This window comes from Nipponia nippon, unplaced genomic scaffold (assembly GCF_047370975.1).
Source record: "Nipponia nippon isolate SJK-2023a ecotype South Korea unplaced genomic scaffold, ASM4737097v1 scaffold_8, whole genome shotgun sequence".
NCBI classification, from domain to species: Eukaryota; Metazoa; Chordata; class Aves; order Pelecaniformes; family Threskiornithidae; genus Nipponia; species Nipponia nippon.
Genome location: NW_028262402.1, coordinates 37,399,820 through 37,417,514, shown reverse-complemented (window position 1 = coordinate 37,417,514; position 17,695 = coordinate 37,399,820). Strand labels below are relative to the sequence as shown.

At 35.5% G+C, this 17,695-nt stretch overlaps 1 protein-coding gene across 1 annotated transcript; it reads left to right on the top strand.

The window, feature by feature from the left end:
* Nucleotides 1-325: 325 nt before the first annotated feature.
* LOC148050568 (uncharacterized) lies at nucleotides 326-9,920 on the top strand. Its single transcript, XM_087742708.1, has 10 exons — nucleotides 326-417; nucleotides 2,485-2,565; nucleotides 4,275-4,397; nucleotides 5,049-5,141; nucleotides 6,750-6,810; nucleotides 7,272-7,420; nucleotides 7,896-8,099; nucleotides 8,508-8,674; nucleotides 9,083-9,234; nucleotides 9,856-9,920. The coding sequence occupies exons 2-10, from the start codon at nucleotides 2,497-2,499 to the stop codon at nucleotides 9,918-9,920; spliced, it is 1,083 nt and encodes a 360-aa protein (XP_087598834.1). The 5' UTR covers nucleotides 326-417; nucleotides 2,485-2,496.
* Nucleotides 9,921-17,695: the final 7,775 nt, after the last annotated feature.

Genomic DNA, 17,695 nt, shown 5'->3' with positions numbered 1-17,695 from the left:
TAGTTTTAATGACATAAATATATGTAAGTAATTAACATCAGAGTAGTCGCGGACAATTGTCAAACCACATAACTATGTGTGATGGTGTCCATAGATCAAAGCTGACAAGTCAGAGTTGCTAAAATTCTTCTCCCAAAGGTCCATTTTCTTTGTTATCAGGAAAAAAGATAAGCTTTAAAACTGTATTTAATGTCTCTAATAAAAATTTTAAAATGTAATATGTACATCTGGAGTTGCTGTTCCTTTTAGTTCTATACTTCAAGCTGATAAAGTAGTTTTTATTATACAGTAGATCATCTGAACACATCCGGAATTTGTTCTGATGATGACCACAAAGCAACTGAGCTGGAGGAACGTACAACCAAAGAAGAAGTGCCTTATATTCCATACAAGTTAGCTACATTATATATCATCAAGGTAAAAAAAAAAAAAGAAATAAACCAAACAACAAACACCCTTTCCCCCCAAAAAAAAATCTCCAGCATGAATGAATAATTTACAATATAAAAAATTGCCAATTGAATTAAGTGTCTCTTTTCATAGGATATACTAAATTAATTGTGATAACAGTTTTCATCATATGAATGCAATTCACACAATCTTATTGCTTAGTATGTTTCTTCTTCACGTTTGGAAGCCTGCACTTAAATTTTGACTGTTGACATAAAAATACAAACATTAAAACGGAAACACCATCTTAAGTTAAGATCAGATATTAAGTTGCTTAGATGTACCTGTTCCAGGTAGGTGGCTAAAGATAAAAAGCTCTCTTGTAATGTGGAGAAAAACCTTGCCTTCCCATATATTTCTCAGCATGTTTCTTGGTTGTTAGAAGTGGCTTTTGACTTGCAGTGTGAGATTTTGTTGCCATTGTAATATGTCTGGTACCAGTAACTAGCATAACTTTGGATTTTCTGTTTAGCCAGTTTATTTTATATTACATAATATCTGGATGTATATGTGACTGTGTCTATATATATATTTCCTAGTGTATTGGTTTATTTATTCTATTAAATATGCTCTTGTACTCTTGTTCTTTCATTATGCATGAAAAAAGTTCTATGGTGACTTCTGTGGTACATGCTACAGACCCCCTGAGCTAGCTGTAAGAAACAAGTTCAAATACCTGAAGCAATCTAGTTAAGACAACTCAGAGCTCTGTGAGTGATAAAAGGGATAAACCCATCTGGATCTTTTCAGTTCTCTCCTAGAAGAGGCTTTTTTTGTGTCTTAACCTTTTAATTGTGTCTCTAAAATTCCTCTACTTCTACAACAGTGTTTTTGATGGGGGGTAAATAGGACAGTATATTTCAATACCACAGTGCTGCTTTCTACTTTTATATCATTTGATCTGTGACAGTGTCAGACGGTAGAGATTTTTCACTCCCAAATTAACTGCCTGTAAATACTCACAAAGATTTAATCCACCATCGTAGACCGATGCTAACAACCGCAACTATTTAAAAATAATGCATCAGCCACCACAAAAAAATCTGAGATTTTTTTTGTTTTCAGTTTTATTTCAGCTGAGCTGCTCACTGTCAGCAGAATCTGTGTCCTATTAAGCTTAAATGAAGAACTGAAACCAAGGAAATCTTTGGAAAATCTCTAGATTTTTATAATTTGCATATAACCATGTTCATTATTGCTGTAATTAATCCAGCAGTATCTGTTAGCCTCATTTAGGATGCACAAGTATCAATGTTGTCTAATTTGACATTGCATATACCAGACAAGTATGTCAAAAGAAAAGTGGACAGCAGAAACTGGGGTGGCAGGTAGTGCAATTTTCATTTTGTGACCATTATGAATTGGATTAGAAACAAAATTAATAAAACCAAGTCACTAAGGATCTTGATGCAATTTTAAGCTTATATGACTCATTTTCAAACAGGAAAAATGTCACTTTGCCAGTCCTTTATGTACACATCTGTTTTCATGTGTTTGTACACATCTGTCATGAAAAATATCTGTAGTGTACCTTAAATCAATTTTGCAGGTTTTCAAATTAGTTTAATGGAGTACGAAATAAGTTGAGTGTATTCTGTAGCTGTTGTATCTAACACTTAAATGCAAAAATACAATCTTGTCCATTGCCTACATTTTTTTCGTTACTTTTTTCTCAGTAATAAGTTCCACAAAGCTGCTGGTCTTATTCAAGAACTTTAGAATATTTGTAATGACTATGTCTTCCATATTCAATTCAGATCACTATAGTAAAAGGGAAGAGGTGGAGATGCAATACTAGGACTAGAAAAGAAAATCCATTTCACGTCATATACAGATTTTTATTCAATAATATAGCACATTTTCTAATTGTTGAAGCCTGAAAACTTTGGCCTGCAGTCCTGTTGGCTATTTATCTGTTTTCAAGAATGAACTCTTCATGGTACCATATCTGTCATTTTGAGAAAACTGTTTGATGGTTCATTATAACTGGAGCTGCTAGTGCTCTGAGTTGACAATTTTCTTCATCCTCTACAGATTATAGAAGACATGCACCAAATGAAAAACAAATACATGAAGATAATCAGACAACTAGACAATATAAGGGAAGAAAACCAGGTAATTATTCTGGAGCATTAGCACTGTTGTTGTGTTATAGTATTAGTCAAAATGACACAGAGGGATAAAATCTGCTTCATTCACTTTTATATCTGCATTCAGGTACCCATTCTTAGTCTCCAGAAATAATGTCAATGTATCTTTTAAGTGTATTTGATGTTACAACTTTGTGAAATCTGGTTTTACTCTTTGTCTGGCACAGTTGCAGAGATTTTTCTAAACTTTGTTTGTTACTAAACTTTTCTCTTAAATGCTGCCTTCCTCTAATGACTGACACCATGGTTAGAACATTTGAGTTTATGTAGGTTGTGCCTCTCAAGAATGATCTTATTGTAAAGGGCTACGCCAAGCTGTACTGCCTTCCTTCATTGCCAAAGTGGAAAGTTTTACAGCCTCTTCCTCTGTGAGTGCTTTCTCCTCTCCTTTGCACTTAGCTTTGCTTTAACATTGGAGTATTTTGTCAATATGGTTTACAGAATAGCAGAAACCCCTGCAAGGTTACAATGAGGATCCAGGGGTGCCAGTCCTGTGATCATAACCACACAGTGCCTCAATTTCCTTAGTGGAAGCATTTCTGCATTCCATTAGTCAGTAATTCTCCCAAAATATGACATTACCCACATCATCTTTCACTATACTGTTCTGAAGCCTTTTCTTGCGGCCACTGCTTCATCTTTCTGCTTATTTGTCATGATTATCTTTTTCTGATCCAGAGTAAAACAGGGACTTAGTTTCTATGCAGATGTATGTTTTCCATACAATTGAAGTTTATTCTGGGCAAACAGAGAGCAGAGATTCAGAAATTCCTCTGGAACCTCCAAGGGGAAGTGAACAAACTCTTCAGACTGTCAAGCAAACTTGAGAGAGTTCCCTGTATGGTGTCCTTTGGTAGGGAACAGGACTTCATCTTATTCTCAGATTATCACATCTGCACAAGCATTGCAATACCTGTGTAAATCCGTTCCTGTGCTTCAGTAGGAATGTAACCCTTGCACAGACACATCTTACACCTTCAATTGACTCTGTAGATCACTAGGGGAAGAGAAAGAGAGAAACAAGAAGAACACAGATGCATAGTAAGAGAGAATTGCCTGCTGGGCATAGATGCAAACACAGGGAGTGTAATGATCCTTCTTCTCAGAACCTCTTTCGTTTTGGCTTCTGTTATGTGTTATTAATTAAAATCTCTGAAATAAAAATAATTCCTAGAAGCACTGGAAATATCTGTGCTTTTTAAAGTTTTTCATCTGTTTTTATTTCTCATAGAATTTTATTGCCTTTTTTAGATGTTTCCTGCTGCTGAGAGTTATTTTTTGTACTACTTATATTATCTCTTCTACTTCCAAGCTTTTGTTTTCTGAGCAAAATTTCATTTCTTTACAATTGCTTAGCTATGCTTAGGGTGAATTCATTCTGGCCTGCTCTCAGAAAGGCTTTGGTTTTTACTTCTGAAAAAAACAAAAAAACAAAAAAACAAACAAAAAAAAACACAGAGAAAAGATAAATTACTTTAGCAGTAAGTTTTGCTCAAAATCTACAGAGGGTGAAAATATAAACCTCCTGTGATCAATAAGAAATGTTTGCAGACAATAAAAGCATTGAAGAAAGAGAAGCAAGCATTACCTGTTGTTGAAACTGTTCTCTTTATCATGCTTGGCTTTGGTGTTTTCACTCACTATTCATTTTCTCAATAATATTTTGTAATACAGGAGCAGACTATAACTATTATAAGGAAACATTATGGTGAGAAAATGAGGAGTCTGAAATCCCAGTTAGAATCATACCGAGAACTGATGAACAAGAGCAACGCACACTGGCAAGATACAGTTAAGGTAACCAAGTACAATTTTTACATGGGGGTAAGAATGGCATGTACTTCCAGAGGCTGCAGGAACAGGCTGTATATGTAATGTTTTATTCTTAGGGACAGACAGTCAAATGAAGACACACAGTTTGTGAAACTAATACAAAACTATGTCTGTCTCCTTCTGGAGATGAATAAAGCCTTACACAGTATGTTTCCAAAACAGTTTTCATAGCTTGGCCTATCTTCCTATCTTCCATGCCCCGATGAAAACTCAGTGTAGAGTTTTCCCATACTTTCTGCTTACACACTTGGAAATAGCTTTGCTTTATGAAAAAAATGTGTAAAGATATTCACAGAGTATATAGAATGTGTAATGCTTTTCTGGTGATGAACAGATATTAAGGTTTATTCTCTTCCTCCTCTGTTCTGCTACTGAGGAAAAGGTTCAGCACATTCACATCTTTAGGGAGGGTCTTTAGAATCAGACCATCTCTGGTCACATACAGTCAATTGGTCAATTTTTATTACTTGCAAGATCTGCAAGACTTCACAGCCTGGTCCAAATGTTATGACTTCTCAACAGATGTGGAACAAACCAACCCAAACTATAGGCCTTTTTGAAAAATGAAGCACTGGTGAAATTGTAATCCCTTTTGCCTTCTTCTACTCCCTTCAGAGCCTGAGGGAAAGAAACAGACAACTGCTCCAAGAGAAGGAAGATCTCCTTCACCAAATGAAGCAAAAAACAGAGAAATGGGAAGAAGAAAAGGTAAACTAAGCTAGTTTGGGTTTCATTTTGGAGTTAGTATTCTCATCACCATTTCGGTGTGTGCTGTTTCCAGGAGCCTAAGGGACGTGGAAACCACACTGCCTGCCTTTAGATATGTTCATCTAAATCAGCTAAGACTGAACTGCTATGCAGCTGCCTTCCTTTTTTTCAGAGCACCCAAGTAGTTTTTTGGCATTTGAACACCAATGAAGATGACACACATTTTTTTTGTCATACTATATTATCTTTCCACTAAAAATTATTAAATTCTCATTTCTCTCTCTCATTTCACATTATGTGTCCTTTGAAGAATTTAAAAATCGCCATAGACCACACTGTCTATTTTTTATTTAAAAAAATAACCACACTGGTTATTTTTTATTTAGCAATTAGCAATAAAAAAATCCACAAAAACTTCGCCTCATCTAAACTACTACAACACTGCAATGCAACTGGTTGACTTAGCTGCAAAACTACCTCACTTGGTAGTTTCCAGGAAAAAGTGATGTGCTTAAAATTCCTCAGGTTTTCAAAATTCCTCTGTAATAATGCAACTTCAGTTTATTAAAAATCTGAGATGGCTGCAGAGGAAAAAGAAAGAAATTTGTTGGTTTTTTTATAGATAGCATCTGTGAGCATGGTCTGATACTTGTTATTTTCTGAGTAGTGTTCTATTCCATGTAATGTGTGCAAATCTTTCTACAATTTTGCATGTCTTCAACATTGCTTTATAACAGATAACATTCATTGCACTACTCCCAGACACGTATTCAGGGAGATCTTAGCTAACCTTGTGGCAGGGTGGGGGTCAGAGGGAGTCTCAGAGCCAGATTCTCTTTAGCATTTATGAAACTGAATGTAGATTTCTGTAGGATTTCAGAGTGAATGTCTCAAGGAAACGGGTTTTGTTTTGGTTTTTTGGTTGGTTTTTTTTTTTTTTTCAAAAGATGTAGCACCACCTTTCGATTAAATTTTGTATAGCACCAGTATTTAAAATTAAGGTTTTCTCTTTTCAAACACTTTCAACAATGTCTGCCACAATAATACACTATTCCAGACTGATAAACTGTGAAAAATCATGGGTTTTAGAAATCCTTTCACTGAATTGTAATATATCAAGGAAACATCGCAAAAATATTATGATGAAGAGTAAGAATTGATGAGGATACAGTGTTCTAAGGCTCGTAGAAAGAAGGAATACCTTTTATTAGACCAAATAATGCTGGCAAGATTTGACACACACAACCTTTTCTTCAGGGCTGCCTTAGAACTGTGCTTCCGAAAGCTTTTGTTCTTCTTCTGTTTCAGGAGTCTCTGTAATTTTTGTCTCTTTCATTCCAGTAATGCAGACAAATGCTAAAGAAAATATAAGCATAGGACATCTTGGTACAGGCTCATGTGAAAACTCTAGAGTCTGAGCAGTCTCTGGTCTATTTCTATTTTGCCTTTTCTAGTAACAGCCAATTACTGCACAGCAGCCCATATGTGTAGGCTGTGCCTATAAAGTGGCAACAACATTAATTCACTATTATTGAGCATTCTCCCCAAGGAAATATAATGAAAACTGGTAACACTGATTTCCTGCTCTCTTCTTTTCTTGTCTTGCAGGTCTGGATTCTAGAAAACTTGTGTAAAAACCTAGACTGTCTCTATACCCAGCACACACTGAGTGAGTTTTGTATTTCAGAGAGATCAAGAAACTCTATTTTCTTTCCTGTTTGTTTTTCTGTTTATACTGAGGTGCATACCAGCTGAAGTGAATATAAGTTTTCCATTGCAATACTATGTCACAGGTGGAATAGTAAAGGAATGTTGAAGCTAATGTCTGTCATGACTCCAAACTCCTTAGCATAACTGGCTTATTATAGTCAGCATCCGTTTGAGTAGGTTTATTTCAGCACTTGTAGCTTTCCCTTTAAAACTTTAAAACATAACAAAGCATGACGCCTTTAAAATTCCTTGAGTTTTAATAAATAAATGGAATTCTTGATTATTAAAATTTATTAGTTCATTATAAATTCTTGATTTCTAAAAGGAGATAATTTGGCCTGCCGAGGCAATATTCTCGGAACCGCATATTAGAAATGCTTAAGTTGTTCTTACCTATTTTTCTTATTGTTTTCAATTCAGCTTTGCAGCACCTTCACAACATCAGTCTATATGTGGAAAGAGTGCATGACCTCATCAATTTTCGGATAAAAATTCTTCAGCAAAAGTCGGAAAAGACAGAAGGAGAAAAAGCAGATGTGTCAGTGGTTTTACAATTAAAAACAGAACAAGTGAGCACAAACATGGAAATGTAACTGGTTGTTTTTAATTTTATTGCAGGTATTTCAAAGGCAATCAGGCTGACTCTAGCAAAGGCTGAAGTAAGGCATGGGACCAACTGATAGTAAAAACTGTGTGCAAATATATATATGGCTTGAGAATGATAAATTGGTGATGAATGATTAAAAAACCACAGTAATGAAACCAATTCTTCTTCACCTGGAATCACTGATAGTGTGCTATTGTTCTCATTATAATATTAGATAGTATAAACTTTGCTACAAAATCTTTTAAAGATCTACTTCTTTGGATTATAAAAACTATATTCTGAATGTTGGAATGAAGCAGCCCTTCTTATTCAATATTTCTTTTGCTTTTCTCCATTTTTGCTCTACCTTGCTCATTAAAATCTTGGCAGTTTCATATGAAAAGAATGAAAACCTAGATTCTGGCTTAGCATATAAGAGTTATCTTGTTGCACCCCAGGTAGGTAATGAAGAAGAGAAGCCTGAATGGTCAGTGGAAAAGGGATATCTTTGGCAAGCGTATGCCATGCTGCAAAAGATACAGGAGTCTGTACAGAAACGAGAGAGAGAAGTCACTGAGCTCCTACAAAGTGAAAGAAGATCTAACAAGGCAATGAAGCCTCAAATCGCGGTGCTAATATTCTTGAAGACTCTTGTCAAAAAGGTAAGAACTTGGTTACTGCAAAGATTAAAAATGATTTACTGGGTTTTCTAAAAAGTGCAATGAGGAAAAACATGCAGTTTTTTATTTATTATTGTTACTGTCTTAAAAAGCTGGAAAAGTTATTTTGCATATATTGATTTAAAGACTACAGGTGAGATTTTTCAGAATAACACATGGAATTAAAGAACAATAAATACCCACTGAAAGTCAGCTTACAGAAAACTGATTAGACCAACTTGCACACTCCTTAATAGGCATTATTTTAAAAGATAAATTAGTGAAGCATGAGAATGGCATCATGGAAAAAACATGTTTTTCTGTTCTTCCAATTGTACTGTGAACTACTTGAATTACAAACAAATGTGCCAGCTTTACAGGAAATATGATCTGATTTTTGATCCATGGTAGGTTCACACCATATATTGTGATGTCCCTGGGGCACAACAGTACATCAGTCAGCTTATCAGGAAGAATGAGGATGAAAGGGCTGATCGGAAAGAAGCCTTTAATAACGCTCAGGCTGATATGCTGTCCTATGAAGTATTTTACAGAAGTGAACCCATGGATGACAAAAGGTATATTGGATAGTTGATAAAGCAAAGGTAGAAATAATACAGAAAAATAATGAGCTCTTCTAACAGAGAGAGAATACATTTCAAAGAATGCTATTATAATTTCCATGCATAGTTATGGGGGGAAAAAAAATCAAAGTAGAGTCTACATTTATATTAAGAAAGACATCTGGGAACTTAGAAACACCAGCTACAAAAAGCAGGAAAACATTTCAGCTTAACTGGCTTATGCAAGTTTTATCCAGTGTATTATAAAATATGCTGAAGTAAGCTTATTGGACAAGCCTGTACTACAACACCAACATCTTTTTCTTCCTACATTTTTACAGGATGTTTCTTCCTCATATTCTGGATAAATACATCTTTCTTGTGGTTTAAGTAACCGGTTCTTTTTTTTTTTTTGAATGACAGGACACAGTTCTCAACAAAGCTTTTCAGAAATCTTGGGAAAGCAAAATCTGAATTAGAATATGTTGAAACAGAGAAAATTGTGTTTGATTGTATCCAGACAGGGGAAATACCCAACTGGATTAAAAGGGATTGTCTTTATGTAGCCTTGACAGGTGAGAAATCCTCTTGTCAATTCAGAGAAGCCTAATTATCCTCAGCCTCACTTTTAAATGTAGGAAAACACAGTACAGCAGTAAAAGGCGCTTAGGCGCATGCTGCTGCCATGCCATAACGTATCCCATGAAACATCTTCAGTTATGTGCATTTTAATGAATTACTATATGAATTTTAATACAGCGTCATGGCTTGTAAACACATGGTTTACACATGTATACTCCCCTGTTCATCCTTTTTTTTGGTATTTTTGTCATTTTGAAAATCAGGTGTCTCTTGTATATTGCATCTAAATATCTCAGTGGGTGTCCAAGGTAGACACACAGAGAATCCCCCCAGATTTGGCAGCTATGCACTGAATGCAACAGCAAATGCAGAATTCAAAAGGACTCCTTTTGAAGAAACATATTGTGCTCCTCTGAGAGGAGTAGTAGAAACCTTTTTCAAATATTTGACTTGCTTTTGCTATGATTCTGCAACACAAAACCTGGTTTTGGTGGTTTAGGGAGGGAAAGGAAGGTTGTGAACGTCTGTTTGAGAGAATTACTATTTCTAATTTACAAGATTTACTGGGTTGTATGTTTATTATGTGTAACTATATAATTACTGTAACTCTCCAGAAGACACTGTAACACTCTCTGAGGAGAGAGAGACACCATCCAGAGGAACTCATGAAGAAGTTTAAAATGGAAATCAAGGTAATATATTACAATGTATCATCCCACATGATTTTAAAGAAGGTATTAAAAAATGCCCTTCTTTTACTAACTGTTCTTAAGGGATTTGAGATTTGCTCTGGATTATATCCTGTGATGTCTGTAAAAGCATCTTTTTCCAAAAAGCAAATCTCAATGGGAATTACATACAGAGATCTGCAGTTATATACCTGTAGCCCCTAAGCACATTTACATTAAGGAATAACACAGTTTTGCTAACTAGTGAATTATATGGTCGCATCTCTCTGTGTATGAAAGGATTCCCATGTTCTATTTTTACATTTGTATATCCATTTTACTGTTTACATACAAATCTTTTTACGCATCTTGATGGCCCTGGATGCCTGTTACAATTTAAGGCACATTAATGTGTTCATGTATCTAATAATTTGGGATGCACAGATTTCCTGTTTAGTAGAAGGTTACAAATGAAATAGTCTCATCTGCATTTACGTCAGAGTAAAGAACTGAAAGAAATAACTGTTTGAATTGAGTTTTCTCTGCCGAAAGTGACCCAAACACATAATTCAGTGATACAATGAAAACCAGAGTGCAATAATGCATTTATCATATTGCTGCTGTTGGATCTCAAAGTGAATAGCCCCAGAATTGCCTGAAATCATTATCTCCCCTACATAGACATTAACACAACAACCATCACCCCAAGTTAATGCAGAGAAATTCTTCATTGGTAAGTAATGAACACAAACTGTAAAATATTTAAATTGGTAATTATTAATTATACCATTGGTTACATTTTTTTTTGTTTGGTTTTGGTTTTTTAAGTTTACCAAAGAGCAAAGGAAGAGTAAGAGAGATACCAACACTGGAGCAAGGTCCCCATTTTAGGGAGGGATATTGGAGAGAAAGCTTAAAGCAGAAAAGCACTTTCTGCAGTATCTCTGGAGTGGAAAATGAATTGGTAGAATTAAAAGCCTATGGTTCACTAAACATCAGAAAACTTATGCAGGCATTTAAGTGTTTTGAAAATTTTACAGCTTTTAAGGAATATTTTTAAGACAGCTTAAAACAAAACAAAACAAAAAAAAAGGGCCTTATGATAACCTGAAAGAGTCTGTGACTGAACAAAGAAGTCTTTGAGGCAAATAGGTATAGATCTGCTTGCAAGTGGATGGGATGCATCTCACTAAGCTTTTGCTGTCTAAAATGGGGCATTTATCATGTCTCTGCAAGCAATATATGCAGAGAGGTATCTCCAAAGGGTAATTTTCCTCTGTGAAGCACAAGCTCCAAAATTAACTTCACTCTGTCCCACTTCAAAATACTATTCAGTGGTTGTCTTAAAGTGCTAGGTCTTGTACTATAGCAAGTATTTTGACTCTTCACCCTCTTTTTTTTTTCTTTCAATAAAAAATGAAACTGAAGAAATCATAGGTATGAAGAAAAGGCTAAAAATGTAAACTTTGAAATCATAGTTCTAATTAATCAAAGAACAAATGAAGGTGAATATGATGGTGGCTGTTTGAACACAACCACTTGTTGTCTTTAACAAATAGTTGTTGAAGACGACAATACCAAGTTCCTGGAAGAAAATGCACACTGCAATTTTAGAAACCGAATGTGCACCCTTATGGTTGGGGTTTTTTTCAGCTGCCAAGCATAGGTACCTGGGGCTATAAGTGGTTTATTTGCACTAGTCAATTCAGTCAAATCCCTAATATTACTGCCTATATGCTAAGTTGAAAACAAGTTTTATTGCAGCACTGACCTGGCATTCAGAAGGTAACATACAGAACCTTTATTTTTTGTAACTCCATGTGTCTTTATGTGCTTCTTCTAGGTTTGAATTACCTATCCAAAAAGAACACTCTCTACAGATGAAGCATACCTCTAAAACAGTGCTTTTATGCAAACAAATTGATAAGTGTATTATAAATATATACTGCTGGGAACACAGTGTCTGTTCCCAAGTGCCATTAATGTATTTATGGCCTGTTTCAATTGAACTCTTAGTCCACTTTTCTGCAGTAAGACCATTGGAAGGGAATGCAAGAGAAAAGAAACAAGGACATAGATGTCACTAAAATGTAGATGCATTATAGTGATGATGCTCAAGAGAAAAACTAGAGTGGGTAAAGAAGTGGGTGATTGTGAGCATTTAGTGATGAACATACCACTCCAGGATGCAGCACCACTGACAATCAGTCCAAGCATTAGACAGGACTGCACCAGTAACAGTCCACCACAGACAGAGAAAAAAACCTAAATATTTGTAAAAACTATATACAAATTACATGCAGGATGTACACATAGACCACCGATTGATTTTCTGCTGCAGTTAGAATTTTGATGTATTTGGTGCTGAGACAGTTAAGGGCAGTTTTAAATCAGCTTTAAAGTATGGAAGTCATGTAACAAGCCACAGCTCTGTTATAAGTCAAAGGAGATTTTTGAACTGTGGTGCAGCTATCAACCTGTCTAGTGTAAAAGAATTGAATATGTTATGTACAGTAGTGTAAAATAAAGTGTCCAAAAAGACATAACTTCTTTATTAACTTTATTGGTTAGCTTTGTTTAATTATTTAAACGAAGTCCTCATGTGAAAAGATTGTATCTGTGAATAAGGTTTGAAACCATTCTTATTTTCTAACCTTTCTGAACATCTGACTCTAAAGCTTATAATTTAGCTCCTTCCTTCACTTAATCTCATGTCTGTCCAAGTTTACTAGAGCAATCTTATGGCTTCATATGCAATTGTTCAAGTTGCTAGCTTTTACATCTTTTTAATTCTGCAACAGATAGAAAAGGATTCATTTCTCTACTAACATTATTCACAAAACAACATTTAAAATAGCAGCTGTTACATACTTTCAATTTAATTAAATTAACTAATATACCATAAGTGACAAAAATCAGAAAACAAAGTCAATTTGATTTGATTTTGATAAGAATCGTTTAAGTAAAGGATGTATTAAGATGAGTGAATTGACAATTTGTTTCTCATCCCCTTGGGCCAGATATTTAATTGTCTTTCTGAAGCTAAAAATGCAAAAACATGTCTTTGAGACAGCTGATATATCTAGATCTTATTGAAGAAAATGAAAAATGGAAATTTTACTAAATACAGTAATTTGTGGTTCCTAATGTCTTAGAGAACAGAGGACAAGTTGTTTTGGTGTATTTTTCAGTAGCTCTCATACTTTCCTACTTTATTTTTATTTTTAAACTGAGAAGAAAACCAGCCTTTCTCCCTTATCAGCACTCAAATTACTTCCTGGTTTGGAAGGGACTAATGCATTTTAGTGCATTTTTACACACACACACAGACAGAGACAAAAAAAAAAAAAAAAAAAAAAAAAAGCAACCAACCCAAAACCAAAAACAATTTAATTTAAGCAGGACCAAAGTCGGGACTTAAATACCAAAGCTGAAAAAAGGGCATCCTCAGCTGATAAAAATGAGGGAAAAAAAAGTGCCACCTTACCTCCAATGAATTCTGACTTTCTCTCATGTGCAAATTTTCTCCTGGTTTGCCCTTCTAAAGGATGCTCATGATACATCACAGCAGCATTATAAACCCCTGTTAATTTTATTTTACTCTTTCTCTGGTACATGAAAATAAACAAGCAAACAAAAAAATAGAAAGCAATCAAATTAAAGGCAGGTATACTAAAAGAACAAATAATAATTATTTCGAAAAATTACATTATTCAGAAGCTTCATTTAAAAATGCTTTTCTCTCACCAGGGAAGAATCTTTGCTGTAGAAGTCAAGTACTCTTTAGGAAAACTTCTATATAATATAACTCTTATTTAGCACATCTAATCTTTTGACCTGCCAATAATCAAATGGAAATATTTAATCTAGTTCATAAAATATTAAATTCTTTTTGAGTAAAATATGATCATATCAATTTCTTATTGAAACTATATTTGAATGTCTGGTAAAGATTCACTACAGCCACTGTAATAAAAAAAAAGTGATCCTGGAGGGGAAAAAAGAAAAAAAACAAAACTAAAAAAAAACCTAAAAAAATCATCAGTAAAATGTAAGATAAAACTCACAGAATGTAGACATGTGGGTTGTCTAATATCTGCCAGGGAAGACAATGAGGCTGAATTACAAAATAAAAAGAAGTAATATATAAAAATATATATATAAAAAAGAAGCAGACCTGTCATAATTTTGAACCCCCTATTCAAAAGTATTCTGAAACTTCCCACAAATACCTACTAAAAACTTAGAATGACTTTATTAATACTCACCAGCTCAAAAGACATCATTACAGGTACTTATTACATTAACATTTGATAAGTCTGGATCTTTTCTATCAGTTCTTTTTTGTATTGCTTATACTTAGAGCATTAGAAAAGTCTCTGAAATTATTTCAAAATTAAACAAAAAAATGGGATAAATTTTCATCCAAAAATCTTTTGCATGACATCGTAAGTATCATAAGTAATAGGCTTTACTCTAATCTGAGATATATGGGATCTACAGCTGCAAGTACCTTAGACATTCCTGCTAAAATTATTCTTGCAAGTGCAATTAATATGTTCTTAAAGATATATCCTGACTCATGGTAAATTATATAAGAAGAGAATCAATCTTGGTACATTTCTGCAAAAGCAATGATGATGCCTTTCAGAAAACTCTGAGATTGATGGTCTAGGGATCGATCTCATTTGTGTTTCATAACTACACAGTAAAGCCATTGACTCCTGAGAAACAACAGATGTATACAGTGTTATAGTACAAATCAGAACTAAGCATCTCCCTGTCAATCATCTGCAATGCTTTTCACTAACACAAACAAAATGGTTCTGCCATTTCATCACAGCTGAAATGTAAAGGCATAGGCACTTTAAGCAGCCTGAACATTTGTTTAATAGGTTGCTTCATGCAGATCTTGTGATACAAGCTTGTGGTGGGTTGATCCTCGCTGGATGCCATGTGCCCACCAAAGCAGCTCTATCACTTCCCCTCCTCCACTGGACAGGGGAGAGGAAATATAATGAAAGGCTCATGGGTCAAGATAAAGACAGAGAGGAAGCATTCACCAATTACCATCATGGGTAAAACAGACTCGACTCAGGGAAATAAGCTTCATTTATTACCAATCAAATGGGATTACCAGGGTAATGAGAAATAAAATGAAATCTTAAAATACCTTCCCTCCACCCCTCCCTTCTTCCTGGGCTTAACTTTATTCCTGATTTCTCTCCCTCCTTCCCCCAGTGGTGCAGGGGGACAGGGAATGGGGGTTGCTGTCAGTTCATCATGAGTTGTCTCTGCTTCTCAGTCCTTCTCAGGGGGAGGACTCCTCACACTCTTTCCCTGATCCAGCATGGGGTTCCTCCCACGGGAGACAGTTCTCCATGAACGTCTCCAATGTGAGTCCTTCCCGCAGGTTACAGTTCTTCATGAATGGCTCCAGCATGGGTCCCTTCCATGGGGTGCAGTCCTTCAGGAACAGACTGCTCCAACGTGGGTTCCCCATGGGGTCACAAGTCCTGCCAGCAAACCTGCTCCAATGTGGGCTCCTCTCTCCACGGGTCCACAGGTCCTGCCAGGAGCCTGCTCCAGCTTGGGCTTCCCACGAGGTCACAGCCTCCTTTGGGTGCATCCACTTGCTCCAGCATGGGGTTCTCCATGGGCTACAGGTGGATATCTGCTCCACTGTGGACCTCCATGGGCTGCAGGGAGACAGCCTGCTTCACTATGGTATTCACCACGGGCTGCAGGGGAATTTTAAAATGAGAAGCAGCCACAGACAATTTTTCCAGGCTTACTTTAACACATTTACTGAGAAAAATGTTCTTTCCTTGTTCAGGAAAGAACCCGACCTTTCTAATTCAGATTTGCAGAAACACAAACGGATGTTAGGAGTTTATTACCTTTTGAATTTTCATAGAATAAAATGGACTTGACTGGGTTTTTCATGCCTATGAAAGTTTCTAATTTGAAAGTCATGAAGACAAAACCTGTGCATTTCCAATGTGTGTATCTCTTGTCTGCCAGTGTGGAAGCAGGAAGAGGTGTAACTAAAAACCAAGATAAAGGTAGGAGATTCGGGAGCAAAACTGAACAGATCATTACTGATTATGCAAGGAGCAAGCAGAAGAATACGTCGACATCAAAACAGTGTTGTATTAGCCTGGAACAGTATTTCCACAGGCAATAGCCCAAAATGAGTAAATATTCAAGGTGTTCCCTGTGTTCTCCTTGAAATAGTGGGTAAGGAACATTTGGTTTCCTGAGGCATATATCATGAGTTATCTTTCATTTTTACATATCTCATTTTTACCAGTCTTCAAAATTCTGAACCCCATGTAAAACCAGTATGAAAGGCAGAAGAAACATCCCTGACAGTTACAAGCACGAAGCTTTCATTACATAAAATTTGTCAAAGGGAAAAAATCTCTGTTTTTCAGAAAGGAAGATTATTAGTAAAAATTTGCAACACATTTTTATTATTTATATTTTGGATTATGACAGTAGTTGTATGGGGAAAATAGTTCTGAACCAGAAAAGCATCAGTTCCCAAACATATTTGCATTTTACATCAGCTCAGTCATGAAATTTAAAGTCTAATTAACTTACACAGGTAATAGTCAAATTCACTTTTTGGTTACATGATTTATTAACTAGTTGTGTACAAAGAACCCATGAGCTTCATTACCATAGCATAGCATTTGTAATTTAACTTTCTTACTAGGAAAAAAAGCTGAAAGAAATGAAACATTAAGTTTGTGTCTTACCAGCATCTTTCTGCCCTGTTCTAACAGGAGAGGCATAGAGTTTCTGATCTAGGGTATGTTCAGGGGCTGCTCCTTATCTCTCCAGGATACCCAACCTGAAATGCATCAATTCTTAGAATGGTTAGACTGCCCACCTTGGTAATGGCTTTCTTATTATCTTGGACAGTGACAAAACCCTGGTATTACTTTATATATCTTTTCTGCTATCACTGGTCTAGCAGAAGTTTGACGTACTCTGTATCATTAGAACACAGAGATGCTTTGCAGATGTGACTCTCTTGAGCATAAGGCAGGTTATATATAAGATAAAAACAGTCCTATGTGAAGTTCTCAATTCTTTCATGTTTTTCAGGTATCTGCAGCTCTCACATTAACCCTTCTCAGACTCAGGTGCTTTCTCCTCCATGTGAGATCTGCCACTGAATTAACTTCTAGTTAATGTGGAAATCTCAGTCTCATTAGACAACTTCATTTCTACTATGCTCATTTGAGCAGATGTAAAAAGCATTCATGAAAATCAACATAAAAGAATATTTTTCTTTAAAGGAACCATTAAGATTCTACTTCTAATCCAGTCCTCGTTTTACAGCTCTCTGACTATTGGTTGTTTCAAGTATATAGTTTTGGAGTTTCATCTTTTCTTATGTGTTTTAATGTTATTCCACATGTAGTGTGATGGAAAAGATATCGTAATAATAAAAAAGGAGAGGCTTCACAGTAGGAATGCAAGATAGTGGCAGCATGATGCAAAGTCAGCTGGATTGGCAGAATATATGGGGAGGTGAGTTTTAATTTAGGGAAGGTTGTTTTTTTTAATTTTATGGTAGATAAAGTCTCCTTTTCACTGCTCACACCTTTTGCAGAAGGAGAGGGGGGAAAAAAGATTATCTATGACATGGGTAATAATATCAATGGTGTCAAATTGCATCTATCTGAAAAAGCCTGTGGTTTTTGCATGCTAAAATTCAGATGCAGGTTTTCCAGACAGTGAAGGCTTTAATTTATGATTCTTAAAACATTAA